Raw genomic sequence first — 20,575 nt, 5'->3', positions numbered from 1 at the left:
GAAAGACACGTTTCTACTGTAACGAAGTGTGAAGTGTTTCAATTCTACACCAGCGCTGTTACTGTGAACTCAAATTAAACCTAAAATATTAAAGTTTTAAGGTTTATGTATTTAAAAATATTAATATCAATTAAAAAATGCATAAATATAAAATGAAATGCTTAAAATAAAGTGTACATTTATTAGAAACTAAATACATTTTTCAAAATTGGAATTAAAAATGTTGTCTTTTGTCTAAATGAAATAAGCTGTAGTTGAAGTACTAAAGATCCTAAAACTAGAATTGAAATAAAAATTAAGCCAAATAAAAATATTTTAATTACTAATTAATTAATTAATTACTTAAATTTATTAGAAATAAAACTAAATTTTAAAATAAGAAATAAAATGGTTGCCTTGGTAACTAACTGAAATAAATAAGCTTTAGTTAAAGCACTACAATTATTAAACTTGGACTTGGTTAATTAAGTTTTATTTATAGGATTTAGTTTATTAAATTTGATTTTTAATATTGATATAGTTAAATAGAAGTATTTAAAAACTTAACTATAAAATTTATTAAAATTTGAATTAAAAATGTTGCCTTGGTAACTAAAATAAGCTTTAGTTGAAGTATTTAAACTGCTAAAACTAGAACTGACATAAAAATAAATTAGAGCTTAAAAGAAATATAAAAAGCACATAAAATTACAAAAACTTAAGTTTATTAGAAATATACTAATTTAAAGAATTATAAATAAAAACACTGCCTTGCCAACAAACTGAAGCTGTAGTTCAAGTACTAAAATTACTAAAACTAGAAGTTAAATAAAAATAAAGCTAAATAGAAATATTTAAAAGTTAACAAAATAGCAAAAAATTACAAATATTTTTAAAGCAAACTATATATAAAAAAAGCTAATTAAAAAAATTACTTTTTAAGCATAATAGGTACAAGACATTTTATCGTGATGCTCAAACAAAGCTCTAGAGTCACTGTTTATTCAGTGGAAATCAATCTGCAAATGGATGACTTGCTTAAAAATGATCCTAACTGTGGAATATTTGCTCAGACCACACATTCCCATCAGGCACTTAGTGAGGCACCTTCCTCCAACGAGCGCAAGACAGCCACCGCCAGCCTGACGTCTGTCTGCGACGAACCACTCGGCTCTGCGATCCATCAGAGGACTTCGAGAAGGATGAGGGGGCGAGAGGGAGAGCAGAAGAAGTTATTTTTGCAGCCTATGCCCCGAGCCCCCCGGCTCATTATCTGACAAACGAACACACGCCCAAGACGCTTTCATCAGAATCCAGATCCAGTGCTCTTCTCTCCACACGCCGGGCTGGAATGCACTGCACTCCCAACACAAGCGCTCTGACGGACGCTGCCCGGGCTTGCCTCTGTTTGACTCGCCGCCCCGGGTTATTAATCTTATAACGACCACATAATCTAAGATAAATACACAGAGTATCATTATCCTTATCATTAACAGCCCTGAAATATCAGTTCCTAAGGGAGAGGAGAAGGTGAAGATATTATTACTCTGAACGACCCGTCCGATTCTGCACAGAAACCCATTTACCATTAAAAACACTCAACTAATGATTGCATTTAAACAGTTTAATTTTATTTAATGCCGCTGTATCGGGTTTCTCTTTGAAACATGATTTCTTGTTAAACTGACTTGAGTTATAATGGTTTCTCTTTGACTTCTTTTTAAGGCAAGACACCCTAGATAGCGAATAAATATGATATTAAAAGATATCGTCGTACTTCCTCAGTTGAGAGATTGCATTTAGAATTGCGAAAAATGTTTTGCATTACAAGTTTTCTGTTTAATATGCAAATGGTTCATTATCTAATTAAAACTGCACTAATTTTTATCATGCATTTAGAAGTAAAATGTAATATAAATCAGTGTGAATGATATATAAACAACCCCTCAGTAAAAACCTTCAGAATACAGATGGGACTCAAACTGTAAAATTTAGTTTTTGTACATGTTGCTGAAGTGTAGAAACAAACTCATTTTGAGAAAACAGTCTGTAAAGGGCCTGTTTTAGGCTTCTCCTTATTTTTATATTTTAGACATACATCAGTTAGTGATGAAAAAAATCAGACCGTGCGACCGCGACTGTGAAGAGCTGTCGAGTTCTGCTTTCAAATACACGCAATAAGCTCAAGCTTGCCACAAAGCACTGGCAAAAGTAATTACCATAAATGTGTCGGGGGGAAATAGTAAGGAGATATTTTAATTATTTACTACTAAACTAGTGTTTTCTGAGTCTGTGTCGCAAGGATGAAGTTGCTGATCCGGACTCGCTGTCTCCTTTTGATACGCGCCTTTAAAAAGAAGTGCATCTTTACAAATTAAGATTATAATGAAAGAGTTTTGGTTTTTGATTTGTTTTATTTTAAGTAGTATTTTAAAGCTATCTATAGATATATTTATCATGTCTGTGAGGTAAGTATTCGCTGAGTTTCAGTTCATTTTTGTGAAGTGCTCTTGTTCAAGACCGAGACGGCAGAAAGCGCATCATGTTTGTTTTCTTTATTTGATAAAAGCACAACGTTTTGTTGATATTGTGAGTGCACACATACAAAAGTAGACCTTTTATAGTTTTGAATGATGTATTACATTTATGAGCAAAAATGACGGTATATCCACTGAAAAAACTGCAAGTGATCACGCTGGAGAAGTGCACTTCAGCTTCCACTCTCCGCACAAACTATTGGTTATAGCGCACATTTACATTTACATTTACAAGCATGTTATATGCTTGAACTGTTTCAAGGCTAAACTGATCTAACATAGGCTCACTGTCTGCTGCTGGCCGCTTGGTCGTTACTTTAAAAAACAAAAACTTATATTTAACGAACAAAAAATGCTCTACATATTTTTCTAAATTAACTTAATAAAAAAATGAAATGAAATATAATCACTTTGCCATTACATATACATAACTCAACTATTTTAACAGCTGAAACAGTAGTATAAGCTGTTTTGGGAGAAGGGGGGAAAGACCGGCTTGGGTCTGGCTTGGGCTGGTAATTCTGATGCGCTGTTGGACACAGGCTGGGACTAAATTTGAGGCTCTACTGTAAATGAAATCTGCAGTTGTAATTAGATGTAAAGCAAAAATAAAACCAGGCACATATATATGAACAAACCCCTCTATAAAAAGCTTCAGAATACTGTATAGACAGAAATAAAACTGTAAAATCTGGTGTATGAACATGCTGCTAAAGTGGAGAAAAAACTCTTTAAAGTTATAAATTGGAATTTAAATCTGCTAATGCAATTAAATGAAGCGCAATAAAACAAAACTTAAATGTGCATCTTTCCACTAGTGTGAAACTGACCAGTGTATGAAAACTCTCTTTACCTAAAGTATCATGATCTAAAAGAGCATGTTTCTGTCAAGTAGCTCAATCAAAAGCGCTGGTTTACTGTGTTAAACTGATTTGACGGGTCTGCGTTCAGAGCAACAGACTGTTTAATTAGTGAACGTGAATGACAGATTGGTTTCTGCTTGGTCTGTGTGGGCCGATCATCAGCTGAACAGACACACAAAGAGCTTTAATGTCAACAGTTAGTGTCTCACGGGAGTTTGGGCGGGAAACCCCCGTCTCTTAAAAGCAAAGCACACAGACTTATCGTCCCTGTTGTTTATATCAAAACGGAAGCGGCGGGAAATAATAATCTGAGTTGTGCTTTAAGCTGCGAGCGAGACCTTGCTGTCGATCACTGGATCCACCTCTTTAGCAACATCTTCAGATGAACACAAACCAGCACGACACACACATCCGGCTCTGAGACACCGAGCACACGCGGCCTGTAATTCGTCTGCTCTGATATTTGATGTCAGATTAGGAAATTACTCTTCAAACGGCACTAATCAGTGAGGAAATGAGAGCCAGCTTCACTTGGTCTCCTTCCCAGTTCATTTCCAATGTGAATGAAATGATCAAAGATTCGGGTCTTCCTGGCATCGGTGTGTTTAGTTCAGTAAAGTCCACCTTCACTTTCTCTGTTGTACTAGATTCTGCTCTCTACCTCAGTTATCTGCCCGTTTTGGGAATTGTGTTTAGAAGCTGTTTATTATGCTGCTTTGACAAGGCAAACACACTGTTATTGTACTTGTTCACATCTGCCAGCACTGTACAGAACAGTCTCTTCCATGAGAATTGAACCCATGCGCCTGTGTTGCAAACACTGCACACTGAGGCTGTTTTACACAGAATGCATTTTTGCATTTAAAAATGTGAGACACTGGTAGTGGAATGGAGAAAAATTCAAGGTCTAAGAGATGCATTATTTAAAAGGTGAGCCTCTTTTACCTGTTTTTTTTTTTTTTTTTTTTGTCTTTAATGGTTTTAGACGCGAGCGCAATCCCAAACATGTCTATTTAGCACAGGGGTTCACAAACTTTTTTCCAGCCAAACATATTTACTTAAAGATTTTAAATTAATATTTTAATAACTATTATTATTAGTAGTAGTAGTATTTGTTCACAGTTGTGAGACAAACTATTTAGTCAGCTGAAAATATTAGAAATAAAATATTTATGTCCCCCTGCAGTTTTTAAATTAATATTGTAATAATTGTACAACACGTTTACATGTTTTTCTAATGTTGATAATAATAATAATAATAATTAGTAGTCGTAGTAGTAGTTTTAACTCAAATTATAAAATAAAGATAAATATATTACTGTTGTAAATTACAAAATTAATATTTGATAATTATGATCAAATGTGCTGCATGATTCACTCTGAACGAAAAAAAAAACAGGTATTTGATTAAATCAGCCTTTGATTTGATAATCAAAGTAATCTGTATTGCGATTATCATCCAGTCCCATTTATTCATTTTAATTTTACATTCAATATACTTGATTATTAACTTATCGCAAGTCTCTCACAAATCCCCAGTCTAGCACGCTTCTACATAGAAAAACAACAGAAAACAGCAGAGTGTAGTGCAAAAACATGCTCTGTGTCAGCTGAGCTGCTGGATTTATACAGAGTGAATGAGCAGGTCAAATAATTATCTGAACACGCTCAGAATGATCATAAACTCTGTTCAAACACACACACCTTTAACTTGCATCAACCTGCCATCTCTCTTATAGTGAACGACTAGCAGCACCCTAGAAACCACGCAGAACACCCGAGCTAGTATCAGACCTCCAGACGCTTCAGACAATCAGGGCTTCTGTCAAGTCTACAATCTCGGCGTCCTGATATCGGAGAAGGACTGCGCTCGCGGAGAAGCTTAAGAAGCTGTTAAGTCGCTGTTGAATCCTGCTCGTTCACCAGCATCTCTCCGTCAGATCTCTGCCTCGCAGCCGTTGAGTCCAGGGTGAAAAGTTGATTAAAAAAGTCAGGAGCTACTGAGGAGTCGTGTGGAACCTGGAGGTACGGAGAGAGTAAGTGATCGTACACGCAGACGGAGGATGTGCGGCTCCTCGGGTTTCCTCCGAAACGCTCACCGAAGGAAACACATGAAAGCTCAGAAACTATAATCTTCTCATTTCAACTGTCAAGTACTCAAGAGTTATGCTACAGGAGACAATCCAAACAAAACGACGAGAACGACTACCGTACACAAGATCCTCATCTGCTCATCCCACACTCAAAACAATAAATCATCTTTTCACAGCGATATCATTAAAGACTGCATTTCTTAGTTTATATCTACCAATTCTTACTTTTTTCTTAGAATTTTAAGTTTATAACTCTCAGTTCTGAATTTATATCTCACAGTTCTGACTTTTTTCTTAGAATTGCAAGTTTTTATCTCATAATTCTAAATTTTTATCTCACGATTTTGACATTATTGAGCGCAATTCTGACCTTATATCTCACAAATCAGAGTTTATATCTCGCAATTCTGTTTTTATCTCTCAATTCTCAGTTTATAACTCGCAATTCTGACTTTATATTGTGAAATTATCTTACCTTTATATCTCACAATTATGAGTTTTTATTTTGCAATTCTGGCTTTAAATTTCACAAATCTGACAATTTATCTTGCACTTCTGAGTAATCTCACAATTTTTACTTTATATCTCTCAATTCTGAGTTTTTATCTCACAATTCTGAATGATCTTACAATTATGACTATACTGTGCAAATCTTACAATGGTGAGTTTTCATCTAACAATTCTGAGTTCATATCTCGCAATTATGTCTTTTTTTTGTTAAAATTGCAAGTTTTTGCCTCACAATAGGTCTGGGCAAAAAACTGAATGTGATTTTCATGTGCATCTCGTCAGTAAAGCCGCTTCTGTGATTAGTAGTAAATCTCCAGCATGTGTGTTCAGATCAGAGTATGTGAGCGGAGTGGAGCGGCATTTACAACACAGAGCCGTAGTTCACTGACAAGCTACACAAAATCACGTTCAAAATCGCCAATGAATCGCCAGCGATTTGTGTAGCTTGTCAGTTTATTTCTTGGAATTCTGACTTTATATCTTGAAATTCAGACCTTTTCTCAGAACTGTCGTTCCAAATGGTTATGGAATCAGAATTGAGAGAAAGTCTGAGTTGTGAGGTAGAAACTCATTTCAATTACATGTTGTTGTTTTTTTAACTCTGTGGCGGAAATAAGCTTCCATGACTTGTAGTGTGAAAACATGCCTTGCTGTTTAACTAGAATTAATTTAACTAGAACTTACTTCTCACGTTAGTTACACATTACAGTTACACACAGAAAACAACTTGCAGGGAATTGTAAACCCCAAAAAAACGTAACAACAGCTGTTTGGTTGAAACGACGCTCCTCTGAAAAACAATTATCTTTCATTTGAAAGCAAACCCATAAGGTGTTGACGATCTATGGTAGAGCGATGAAAAGCCGTGGTGGTTCTGCTCGGCTGACACACGAGCACAAAGACCGGTGTTTTTGGGAGGTGCTGTCTGCATCCTGACTTTACTGGGAAACACAAACACTCTTCACCTTTTGATGATTTTAATTACAGCTTTTCAATGAGAGCAGAGCAAAGCCAGAGAAAAGGAGGGCAAAGCTCTGCTGTCTTTTCATGTGACCGCAGACTTTGATTCCTCTCATCAATCACTCCTTTCTCTGCGCCGATGCTTCTGGCTGCTCTGAGTTTACTTATGCCCAAACCTACCGTATATCCTCCTTCAGGCACTGAGTGCCAGTGTGTGTGTGTGTGTGTGTGTGTTCACAAAGAGACTCAACGCTTCTGTCTGACCAGCTTAAATCTCTCTTATAGCATTAACCCTTGTGCTGCTGGAAGTCCCTTCACCTCATTTGCTTTCTAGTCAATAATGACTGGCCTTTTTTCAAGATTGCTTGTAAATCTCTCATTATGCTTTTATCATCAAATCTTGGATTCAATCTTTTTATCCTCTTGTTTTCTTTCAATTGGCACTGATTTTGTTTTACTTTTTGGATCTGATGGATCATAGCTCTCATTGATCTGAGCTTATAGAGTGAAAACAGCATTATTTGTGGATAATTTTGGCAATGTTCACTCAAAATCTGATCAATCATTGATCAAATAATAAATACAAAACCTATGCTAATAAGTGTTATTACAGTTAAAGAAAACTAAAAATGAAAAATTGTAACTTCACATAAAATACAAATTATCTAAAGAAAAAAAGTATATATACACATATTCATCAATTCAGCTTGTTGCCAAGAGAACAATTTTCATTTTAATTTAGTTTAACTTGTAATAAACCAACTGAAATGAAAACTTAAAAAAATGATAACTAAAATTAAAATAAAAACAGAAAATATAAAAAAAAGATAAACTATAATATCTTATTTAACAACACTGGTGCTCACTGAAACAAAACAAGTTAATAAAAAGATTTAATCCAAGATTGATAATATAGTATTACAAGAAACCTACAAGCAACAATGTGGGGGAAAAAATATCCCCGAAATACAAAAAAAAAAAAAAAAAAAATTGTGAAGTTGTTATTCACTGTGGACAAACTCATTAAGTTTAAATCCAATGCAATACGATTTAACTAGCATTCTCAGGAAAAAGCAAATCCTCTCCAGGTCAAAATGACCCAAACACAACATGAGCGTCATGTGGACAATATCTGCACGACTGCAGAGTTCAGCTCTGAATTTCACATAAAGATTGTAGAAATCAAACCTGAGACATATATACGTGCGAAGCTGCTATTGGAACGCCAAAATAAGCACCTTATAGATCAACCATAATAATGAAGCACTGATTTGGGAAAACAACCTTCAAAGACATTTCACTTTTCAACATCCAGATAAAAACCTCCGTCTTTCTTTGATACAAGAAGATGAAAGAAAGCCCCTGAAGCTCAATTAATCTATAAAATCTACAATTCAGGCACAAGAAGAGAAAGAGGTGGAGTCAGTAGTTTAACCCCTGCTGGCAGGTAACTGTAACTACAGCAGTAAACATCAACATTCATCTGCAGAAGTACCAGAATAACATGTTATAAACGCGACTGTCACTGATAATGCATATCAATGAGAGAATCACTGATTCAGATCATACTGCTGTGATCTGGGACCTGACTTTTGACCTCCCTTTAGGAAATACAGAGGTGTTTCTTCAACTTCAGACACTTTTAGGGGTCCATTTTAATTCAAAATAACAGATTTTCAACAGGTCACATTAAACTGTCTTGAATTGTTTTTCATGCTTTCATCTCGTTTCAAATGCCTTTTTGTTTAATATAAATGTTAATGCTTTGCCCATAACGTGTCCCATAACTTCAACCTTATCAAATCCATTATATATGAATTTTTACAACAATTATGCAAAAAAAAATAAAAAATTCCAAATATTTCTACCGCTCGTGCTGTATAGGCTTATGCTGTTTTGCGAAAACGGTTCGAATGAGTCAACTGAGCGAGTCATTTCAACCGATTCATTATACATCAAAGACCGTGTTTTTGCTCGTCAAACACTGCGATCATCATCATCTCAAACTGCCATTTCACCAGCGACAAGACGAATGACATTTACGTCTGGACTCGATCTGCAAAGGTTTAAAAAAACAAACGTTTTAAAAATGATTCAATATGAGGGTCATTCGTTCATCGGAGAAGTTCTATTACAAGCACATGTCAGCTTTAACAGATTAGTTACGATTAAGAATTGCACAGTTTCACCAGCAAAACCAAGACAATGCAGTTGCGAAAAAAATGCAATAACAATAAAAAGCATGAACAATGGTCGCAAATCCCGCTCGACTCTATGTGGCAACGACGGAACTTGCGACCATACTTGCTTTTGGGAATGCACTCAGTTCTGACTGACTTCGTTCTGTTAATACTGATTCCAGCACTGCGCCCTCATCAGTGCACCTCTTCTCCAGCAGCCTCGTGTTCATCTCGCATTATTTCCTCCTTCATTCAGCCGCAGTTCAAAGTCTCAGAGACATCAGAAGCTCCTGCATGCAAGCAAGCGCATGCCTCATCTCCATGCAGGACTTTCCCTCACAGCTCATCCAAAGCATTCCCAGAGCTCAGAGCACATCCTTCAGAATCACTTCGAACTCGCAGTGCCTACTGCGCAAAGCTCAAGAGCGCATGCATACTAAACAGCTAACTGCTTTAACAATCTGACTGAGCAACTAGACTACATAAGCGGAGCAGAGGCATGTTTGTAGCAGTATAAGAGCACCACGGGTCCGTGTGCATCTCAGTGAAGCAGGAATTTCCCCGCAGCGCATTCCTGAGGCGCCTTTACCTGCGGCTTCTGCGCTTCAGCTCGACACACTCCCGCGGGTTCTTCAGCACGACACACTCCCGGACTCTTCCCGAGCACTGACCTGGACTGAGGTCAGATCATGGCAGGGAAGCGGATCCGTCCGTCGCCTCTTAAAGCGCTTCGGTTCGCTTCTGCGTCTGGCTCCACCTCGAATGACTGAGACCTCGAGATGCTCTCCGCCCAGAACGAACCTGAGACAGGTATCTGCGGACTCAGTGCTGCCCGCCAGCGGCGAGAGAGAGAACATCAACCAGCCTCATCAAAGCGAGATCAAACCGGCGCGGTCTGGTCTGATTAGAACTGTGTAATTATTTTGATAATAGCCTATATATTGATGTGCAAGAAATGTATGATGTTCTACCAAGTGGACCCATAGATGGCAGGATAATTTATTGACTTGTTTATCTATTGATCGGAGAGGATGCACGAGGGAAACAGGTGTGACAGGTGTACTTTCCCCCAGGAACGCTTTCTTTTTGGTGCATTTTTCTCTTCTTTTATGTGCACTTTGAAATTTGCTTTCCGCCTGCAATCAAACACAATGAATGAAGAATGAATCGAATTCTCTCTGTGAAGCTCAGAAACCGGATCCACGCACCACAATGATTCATTTCGAACCATGAAGAGTGATTCTGTATCACTTACCATAAATGACTGTAGCTGCACATTCATGCATCGTTCTGCGGTACGAAAGATGATACATTTGTAACGGTAATGTTTTGGCGACTGTCATTTGGTAACAACTTCACAGCAGGGGCGCGAAGGATGGTTACCATGGAAATGGCAGCATCAGCCAACCTACTTCTGCAGGACTCTGAGGCTGAAATGATGGTGAAATTACTTTATATGAAGATTATGGCTTGTTTTTATATTAAAGCAAATTGATCTATGGAAGCCTGTACACAATTGCAACTTTTTTATTTCACAATTCAGATTGTATATTGCAACTTTTTTCTCGCAACTCTTAGGAAAGAAAAAAAGTCAGAATTGCCATATAATTGCCAGAATTCACAATTCTGAGAAGAAAATTGAGAACTGTGAGATATAAACTCGCAAATATAACCAGCTATTGCAGGAGAAACACAATTTTGAGAAGAAAAGTTGTAATTGTGAGATATTAATTCAGAACTATCAGATGTAATCTTGCCATTTTGAAAAGAAAACTTATGCAATTACCTTTTTTTATTATTATTTTTTTTTTTTTTTTGTTTGTTTGTTTATAACGGGATGAAAAAAAGAATACTTGTAGTGGTAAAAATTGATTATAGAGAAAAATTAAGAAGTTGTAGTTATGAGAAGAGTTGCAATTGTTATTTATGTAGTTGCAATTAACTTTTTTATTTTTTAAAAATCCCATGGTAGAAACAAAACAAATAAATAAATAACATAGAATTGAGAGATGTAAACTTAAAATTCTGTTAGAAAAGTTAGAATTGCAATAGTGAAATTTTGTACATTTCGATTTACAAGAAAAAAAGACTCTGTATCTCACAGTTCTGCCTTTTCCCCCCTCAGAATTGTCGCTGTTCCAAATTGTGAGATAAAAAAGTCGCTATTATTATTATTATTATTATTATTATTATTATTTTAAATCCGTAGCAGAAACAGGCTTCTATATTTAACAGACACACTTCTGTTTTAAACAGTGCAGGTTATGCTACAAACTGCAGCATCATACAGTGTGTAGTCTGACAAACGATCACTCTGTAAAGGAAGCAAGAGTCGAGGTGTTGTGTTTAAAGCTGACAGGCGTGCTGTCATCATGAACACTGACTGCTGCTGAGGCTCAGATGGAGGGTGTGGGTCGAGTCTTCTTGGGTGGTCAGACTGAGACAGTGCTGGCAGCGGTGAAGCGGGCAGGACTGGACGTGTTCATCTCCAGATCAGACTGCACAGCTTCAGCTCCATTCACACACAAACACAACATTCTCCACCAGCTTCCTGAGATGATAACTACCACTTAGGAATTTAAACACGACATAAGATACCGCAGGAGATAGAAAACAATGTTTTTCTTGCTCTCATGCATGCCATTTTAATTAATTTATACAAGAGTTTGTGTCATTTCTGTAAAAGTTCAACAGATGTCGCTGGTTGCCTGTTTAAAATAACACAAACGACATGATAATTATTATTATTTTAAATAACTTCTTATTCTTACACGATGATCTGGTGATATGTAATTACTCAGAGCATGTGAAACACCAGGATTGAATTTAAGATTATGAACACACTAAACCAGTGATTAAACCTCGTTTATACTGTTGCACAAATGCACGAGCTTTGAACTATAACCACCAGATGGCGCTTCAGTAGCGCGGATGAATCAAAACCGCGCTCGATCGATCGATCGATTGATTGATTGATTGATAGCAGATCGATATCAAAGCTCAGGTCTACAGCTGTACTTATCTAAATAAAAATAGATATCAAAACCCATCGTTCATCAAAAAAGGCTGAATTTGTAAAAAAGAAAAAGGTATGCAGTTTAAAATAATTTTTATTTATAAAATATATATTTACTTAATAAAATATCTTATATTTTTATCTGTATGACTACATATAAAAAAGTAATTAAAATAAGATTTTGTTATACACGAAAATGTAACTTCAAACATTGCACAAATTATATTGATATTCAGATGTATATTATAATGTGTATTATATTGAAATTATATATTATATTAATGTTGTATTCTTAATATTTGTTTTATGCTTGTGAAGCACTTTGAGTTTCATCCCGTGTATGAAAAAAGATATACAAATACGTTATTATTATTATTATTGTTATAAAAAATTCATGTTACAGAATATAAATATGCAAACGGTGTATTATTTATTCACTGTAGAAAAAGCAAACAAAAAACTTCCATCTATTTCAGCTTAGAAAATTAAGTTTAGTTGCTGCCTTAACTTTTTAATTATTGGCTGTGCAAGTATATAACTTAAATTATATAAAACTATTTTTGTATATATATTAAATTAACCTGAATAAATAAATAAAATAAAATAAATATGTTGATGATAATGTTTAGATATCCTAAATGAGAATGGTACTATACAATAAATAAATTATATATATATATATATATATATATATATATATATACATATACATTTACATTTACATTTAGTCATTTAGCAGACGCTTTTATCCAATATATATATAATAAAACTGTGTGTTGCCATTCTGTTGTTAAGACGTTTCCATGGCATAAATATTCAAGAATCATTTACTCATTAAATAACTCGCTAATCATATAAAACATTCAATTAATGCCACAGAAGAATTGGCTATGAAATATAATAATAACTAATTATTATTATTATTATTATTATTTGCATTTTTTGTGTTGGTGTTGCAATTTTAGCATTTCTTTTAATTTATGTATATATTTTTATTTTATTTTATTTATTTATTTTTCGCAATTTTTGCATTCTCGTTAGAAACGCAATAGCGTAGTTAGGGCGTTGCTAACGGCCCAGTCCTCTAGATATGTCTCTGTCTTCTGGGTCAGCAGGTGAAAATGATTCGTCTAATCAGTTAATAGAGCAGCAGCATGATTTGAGGAATCACTGATTTGATCAAATCAAAAGCAACACTATTGTAACCAGCTACCCTAGTAACGCGCGTTACGATGGCGTGCGCGTGACCTCACTGTTCCCCACAGCTGTGTGTGTGTGTGTGTGTGTGTGTGTGTGTGTGTGTGTGTGTGTGTGTGTGTGTGAGAGAGTGAGAGTGTGTGACCAGAACACTTGACAGAGAGAGAGAGAGCAATATATGTATGTGTGTGTGCAGAGCAGACGCGCTCCGTCGCGCTCATGTCTCGAGCCGTTCTCCGTACATTACTATGACCATATGCGTGCCAAGTTGACTCGCGTCGCCTGCGCGTCGACGACAGCGTTGCGTACCAGAGGAAAACATGGACGAGTCGTCTTTGCTGGATCTGCTGGAGTGTTCTGTGTGTCTGGAGCGGCTGGACACCAGCGCCAAAGTGCTGCCCTGTCAGCACACCTTCTGCCGCCGCTGCCTGGAGAACATCGTGAGCTCCAGACACGAGCTGCGCTGCCCGGAGTGCCGCATCCTGGTGGACTGCGCGGTCGACGATCTGCCTGCGAACATCCTGCTGGTGCGTCTCCTGGACGGGATTAAACAGCGCCCGCGGAACGGAGGAGGGAGAGCGGCGCTGGCGGGGTGCGCGGCCGGTGTGTCGGCTTCGCCCGCGGGGACAGCGGTGCGGGATCTGCCCGTCACCACGCGGAGCTCCCCGGTCAAGGTTTGTGCGCTTCTTCTGCTTTTGTTCGATTGCGTTTGGCATCGCTTCCAGAAGCTTCAGATCTTGGACCGACTGAGTGACTTGCATGTGCAGTGACCGCATTACAGAAAAACAGAGACTGAGTTTACATCTGTGACCCTGGAGCACAAAACCATCATTAGGGTCTTTTTTTTAAAAGTGAGAAAAAACACAGCATCTGTGTTCTGAATAAATTAGCTCTCCATTGATGTGTGGTTTGTTAGGAGGACAATATTTGTCTGAGATACAACTATTTGAAAAAATCTGAAATCTGAGGGAGCAAAAAAAATCTAAATATTGAGAAAAATCATCTTTAAAGTTGTTCAAATGAAGTTCTTAGCAATGTATATTACTAATCAAAAATTAAGTTTTGATATATTTACAGTAGAAAATTTACCAAAATATCTTCATAGAACATGATCTTACTTAATATCCTAATGATTTTTGTCATAAAAGAGAAATGTATAATTGTGACCCATACAATGTATTGTTGTCTATTGCTACAAATATAGCTGTGCTACTGATGACTGCTTCTGTGCTGCAGGGACACAGATTTAAAGCTTCTTGAAGGTGGTTTGCTCCTTAAGAAATGCACAGTCTGAGAGAGGAGCGTTTTGAGCTGCACTGCACTGGTGCTCTCCATGTTTGGGTTGAGTTTGGTGACGTCACTGCAGTTTATTTCTCACATCTGAGATCAGACAGAGATGCTCAAGACATTGCATGAAGCGGTGAGTGGCGTTTCAGTGTAAACATGAGCGTAATGGAGAAATATGAGCTGTTTGTGTGGCAGAGATGCAGGAGCTGCTCTGATGCATTGCTGTTGTTTTCTCTATTTGCATTTTTAAGGGTTTCAAATGTATTTTTAAAGGAATAGTTCACTATAAAATGCATATTTGCTGATTAACTCCCCCTCCGTTCATCCGAGATCAGGATGAGTGTGTGTCTTCATCAGGTTTGTAGAAATGTAGCACTGCATCAGTGTCTCATCAATGGATGCTCTGCAGTGAATGGGTGCCGTCAGAATGAGAGTCCAAACAGCTGATAAAAACATCACAATAATCCACAAGTAATCCACAGCACACCAGTCCATCAGTGAACATCTGGAGAAGACAAAAGATGAGACACATCCAGCATTAAGATGTTTTTAACTCAAATACATAGAGTTCATAATCCATAATAACACTTCCTCCAGTGAAAAAGTGCATCTGCTGTTGTCTCTCACATCAAAGTCCAGTCACATATTTGTTTAGAGCTGTTTAAACGCTGCTTGATCTGTGCAGATTTCTCTCCTGATTCACACCAGAACACTTTTTCACTGGAGGAAGTGTTATTATGGATTATAGACTCATATTTTAGTTTAAAAACGTCTTAATGCTGGATTTGTTTCAGCTAATCACAGTTGTGATTAGTGAAGGAAACACATAATCAAGTGTGCATCTGTTCTCCTTCAGTAGTGTTTAAGTAAAATGGATATGCCATATTGCATTTTTTTTGTCGTGATTTAATAATGTTCAAACTCTCCCTGCCATATATTGTATGGAGTAGCAATGCTGATATCTAACACCTGTGATTGGCTGTTTGCTATAGTGGCAGGATGTTTTTCTATGGCTAGATGTTTCTTAGAGTCGCTCTGCTATTGTTGTGCTGCTCTATTGTTGTGTTTGAAGCGGTCAAACATGCAGACGCCCCTCAGGACTCACTCGAGTGTGAAGTGATGTGCGATCACAGAGCGCTGACGCTGCATTAGACAGACTGATGCTTGGCTCGGGTCATATTGTCGGATAACACCGAGCCTGACGCTTCACATTCATACTCGCAGAACAGCGTGTGTTTGGCACAGATGCAGTCTGCTGATTGAGGAGGAAAATTTGCTGAATTAATTTAAACACATGTTCCACTGAGCTGAGAGCACAAGCACTTATTGCCAGCTGAAAGCACTGCTAAATTATCAGAAATCTGTAATTAACAGCTATGCATGAAGCGATGATTTTGTAGATCATTATAAAGGCAGGTTCAGATTCCACAAGCGTCGTGATCCATGTAATGTGCCATATAACAAGATGTGCAAAGTGTATTTGTGGTCATATAGTTTCTGGTCATCGGGAGCCACGCTGGCCATTATAAACCCGTATTGATCGTCCACTAGTTTGCAGTAAGAGAATAAAAGCTGTGGACACAGACACGCTGAAGTCTGATATCTGCTCTGACAGGATATGAAAGCCTTTCAGATGTCATGCTTGGAAATAAAGCATGAAATACAATATTTGCATATTCTTGGTTGCATCTGAAATTGTTTGTTTTTCTTGTGTTTTAATGCATTAAATGTGCAACAATGAATAGATAAATATTAGAATGTATTACGTCTATGCTTTGTGTTTTTTTAATGATTTATATGTGTATATTTGAATGTATTAATTTTATGATTTGTTATTTTTATTGTGATCACACTATGCATTATTAATGCAATATTCCAAATAATTACATAGAAAGGCAAGTAATAGACTGAATCAAACATGGACATTTTTGAAGGTGAAAGGCTGAAAAAAGTATGGTTTTTTTTTTTTGTTGTTGTTGTTTGTTTTTTTTTAAAAATACTACAATATAAATTAATTAATATAAAAATAATCTTTATTTACAGCTTTGAGAACAAATCTTGAAAACAGAACTATAACTTGAGAAAAGCAGAAATTTATTTTAAAATTTCTTATATGTAATAAGTGTGTGTGTGTGTGTTTTGTATTAATGTTGTGGGGTTTTTTTTATATAATAAATTATAATAAAAATTTTATGTAGCTTTAATTTAATTTCAATAGTTTCTAGTTTTAGTAATTTTAGTTTCTTTTATTTCTGTTGCCAAGGTAACACTTTTATTTCTTAATGTAAAATTAAAGTTAATTCTAATGTTTTAATTTTTATTTTTTTTATTTTAAAGTTTTTCTAATAAAAATATTTTTAATTTAAGTGTTTGTCATTTTGTGTGCTTTTATTATTATATTTTTAATGTTTCTATTTAACTTTAATTTGTCTAAGTTTTCAGAAATTGGTTTTCATTTTAGGATTCTCCTCTAATGTTTGTTGTGCAGTTTAATTTGTTTTTTTTTTTAGTATTTTGTTTTGTTTTTATTTTAGTATAATGTTTTTTTTGTTGTGATGTTATATTTTATCGATAATGTATATATATATAATCTATTGTTTATATTATATAACTATATGATATATATTTTCAGTAATATTAGATTTTATCGAATAAAGACTGAAATCATGTTTTGATGTGGTAGCAGACAGACAGTTGTTACTGCATGAAGCAGCAGGTCCTGAAATGATGTGAAACGCTGTTCTTGTAAACATGCATTAGGGTTTTCAGGAACCACAACCAGAGACTGTCATTTTAAAATGCAACTCAAGCTGACAGTAGAAACCCTCTCATTTTTTTTTTTTTCTGACTCGTGTTCCTGAATGGAACCGATCAAATCCCATAGGCTTCTATTGAAATTCTGCCTGTAATACTTCCTAGAGCTTTGCTTAGAGCATTTGTGGTTTTGTTTACAAAAATGTCTTAGATTGTAGGGTTGGGTTGAAAATATTGATTCTTATTCTGATGAACTGATGTCAATTCTTAAATCCCAAGAATCAGTCTCTGCTGTTTTCAGTTGATGTGTGAACAGAACTCAATCAAATAGCATCTGTAGCTCCTGCCATCTAATAATCACAGGAATCTATATCTTTGAATCTTTGAAAGTTTTAGTTTAATCACTAAAATCACTCACTCCATGTGTGTGTTTTTTTTTTTTTTTTTTTTTAGTTAGAAATTTTAGGACAAAATGTTCTTAAAGTAATGTTTATGGAACGTTCTTATAACTTTATTAATATCTGATAAATGTTCTCATAACGGGGAGAGAAAACATCTGATAACAACATTCTTTAAACATCCTTATGAAGTTATATGTATTTGAGGAACGTCTAAGAAACATTTTTGTAACCTTTAAATAACGTTCTAATAATGCCAAGAAACCTGGAAAACAATGTAATAATGAAACACGTAATGAAAACACGTTATGGCATCCACTGTTTAAATGTTTATATTTCAACAACAAAATTTAGCAGAAACAATTAAATCATTAAAAAGTTATTATAAAAATGTTTTTAGTAAGTGAAAATTAAGTTTTTATTAATGAATCACTTTATTATAGTAATATACTAGGAATGAATGATATTAGATTATGGCCGATATTTTTCAAATCATTTTGGCCGATAGTCGATGCCGATACCGAAATATATTTCCCTTTGTTTTGAAACAAAACCAAGTCTCTGCTGTGTGGAAATTATAAACAAAATATTTTTTCAATGTTTTGAACAAAAACTTATTTGTTAGGAGCAATAAACTTTATTAAAGTTTTTTTTTTTTTTTTTTTTTTTTTTTTTTTTATGAGAGTACATTGAAAGGCTTGAAAATAATTATAATAAAATCAGTCTTTGCTGTGTTTTTTTTTTTTTTTTCTCAGACGGATGCACTTGAAACCTTAACATTTTATTTGTGCATTTAACATCAAAATATGGTCTGAAGCAAAACAGCTGTAAAAATCTTCTAGATCTCCTAATATTTAATTTTTCATAATCCATTTGAAAGACATCCAATACGAAGAAATAAAGATCAGACCCTCTACTTTAAAAAAATAAAATAAATAAAAATCAGTTATTTTCTAATTTTTAATGTAGATATATAATATTAATAAATTTATTTTATTTTTTTAATTTCTGTGTGTGATTTGATGTTATTGTGTTTAATGAGTGTTTGGTCGTCTATCCGTGAGCTCATCTATATTCACTCTGCATAGTTTGTTTTTGATGAGCTGTCATTTGTCTTCTTTAGGATGAAGAAAAAAATGCAAGATGCTCAGACTTGTAGACGTCTTCGGTATGACACTTCTCTGATTTAATGGAAAACTGAGATCTATTAATTTATTAACAGAGTCTCAGCAGACGTCTCAGAGTAAATAACGGCATTCCTGAAGGAAACAGCTGTGATGGTGTGCTCTATTTCTGTGCTGCTCACAGACAGTAACACAACACTCACTTGTTTATTTGGGAAACACAAGAGCGGCTCTGACAGCGACGAGTGAAACGCCAGCTACAAATCACACACGAACAACTCTGCTCTAATAATTACTGCAAAACACTCCAACATACACCAGTGGAACATGCTTCATTTGATTCGAAATGCAAAACGAATCACTCGCGTTAGATGAACACATGTGACATCAGTCTATTTAATTTGGAAAACATGTATCTTATAAAATATTTTTATAAAAGTTATTTTATTATTAGGGGTGTCACGAGACGAGACACAAGACTGGGTTCATGAGAACGAGACGAGACACGAGACAAGTGATGAAATATAGGGGAAAATAGTCTTTTATTCAACTGAAATACAAAATGCAAAAAATGTAGGTGCATTTTGAAATCAAATTGTACTTTATGAAATTAAATATCTATTTTAATAAGTTTTATGCAGGTATAAACAACATGTAAACACTGCAAAAGGTTTTGCCACAAACTCAACTATCTGAATTCCACAAAATTATATGGTACACATAAAAATAAATAATAAACACAAACAATATCCATTTAAAGTAGCAGTCAGTCAAGTTTATTCAGTAAACTAATTTCCACTTTAATAATAAATTTCAACTCCTTTTTAATAGTATATACATTTTCACATCAATTTATTAAAATTGTAACAAAAATTACATGTTAAGGGCCCTATGAAATGTTTTATTTTTTTCTCATCATATTATTTTAAATTTTTTATCGTTACCAAATTATGTTTTAGCATGACTATTTGAATGCATAAAACAACTTCAATTAAAACATGGAAGAAATGTTGTGTGATTATTCCTTTAAAATAATGTTTGTTTCATTGTAGTAGTAGTAGTACTAGTAGTAGTAGTAGTAGTAGGCTGTGTACATTCTATTGTCGTTATTTCAAACAGGACTTTTATTTTGACGGGTTGCCGTGAATACCCTTACAGTTCTGTGTATGTGATATGACGCTAGTTTTACTCGAATCAAACGGTTAAATGCTCATTAAGTGGAGATGTTGTCATGTGTTTACGTCCTTATTAAGTGAGACGGCAGATATCTCGTCACACCCCTATTTATTATACAGTTGTTTACTCCGTCTTTAAATATATAAAATGATATGCAAATAGTGTGCAGTTATTTATTCAGACTTTAAATTTTTATAAATTTATGTTTATAGATAATTAAATTTAAATATTTTTTTTAATTGTTACATTGCCTTTCAATGTTCTATGTTATATAGAAATATTGCCTTTCAAAAATAAATGTGATAAGTGATATAAAATTAAAAAAAATTTAATAAAAATTATGTAGTAATTTTTTAGTAATTTTTAGAAACATTTTAAAGTGATGAATTAAAGTACAAAAATTGATACAGATTTGATTAAAAATAAAATAAAAGTACAAAAATACAACCAAAATTGCTACAGATTTCACTAAAGTGTATCGTTTCAAATTCATTCTATGAG

The 20,575-nt window shown here is 34.9% G+C and overlaps 2 protein-coding genes across 2 annotated transcripts in view; one reads left to right on the top strand and one right to left on the bottom strand.

Annotated features, from left to right (window-relative positions):
- Positions 1–9,919, bottom strand: part of LOC109050162 (tumor necrosis factor receptor superfamily member EDAR-like) — a 39,470-nt gene extending 29,551 nt beyond the window's left edge. The window contains 1 exon segment of the mRNA XM_042755187.1: positions 9,712–9,919. The gene's annotated coding sequence lies outside the window, so the exon portion shown is untranslated.
- Positions 9,920–13,533: 3,614 nt separating this feature from the next.
- The window catches only part of LOC109061500 (E3 ubiquitin-protein ligase SH3RF3-like), a 79,223-nt gene continuing 72,181 nt past the window's right edge, over positions 13,534–20,575 (top strand). Inside the window, exon 1 of the mRNA XM_042755184.1 lies at positions 13,534–14,009. Within this exon, the coding sequence (XP_042611118.1) occupies positions 13,656–14,009 (354 nt within the window). The 5' untranslated portion in view covers positions 13,534–13,655. The remainder of the gene's footprint in view (positions 14,010–20,575) is intronic.

The sequence above is a fragment of the Cyprinus carpio genome, unplaced genomic scaffold, assembly GCF_018340385.1.
Source record: "Cyprinus carpio isolate SPL01 unplaced genomic scaffold, ASM1834038v1 S000006646, whole genome shotgun sequence".
Taxonomy (NCBI): Eukaryota; Metazoa; Chordata; class Actinopteri; order Cypriniformes; family Cyprinidae; genus Cyprinus; species Cyprinus carpio.
This window is presented reverse-complemented; position numbering and strand designations above follow the sequence as displayed.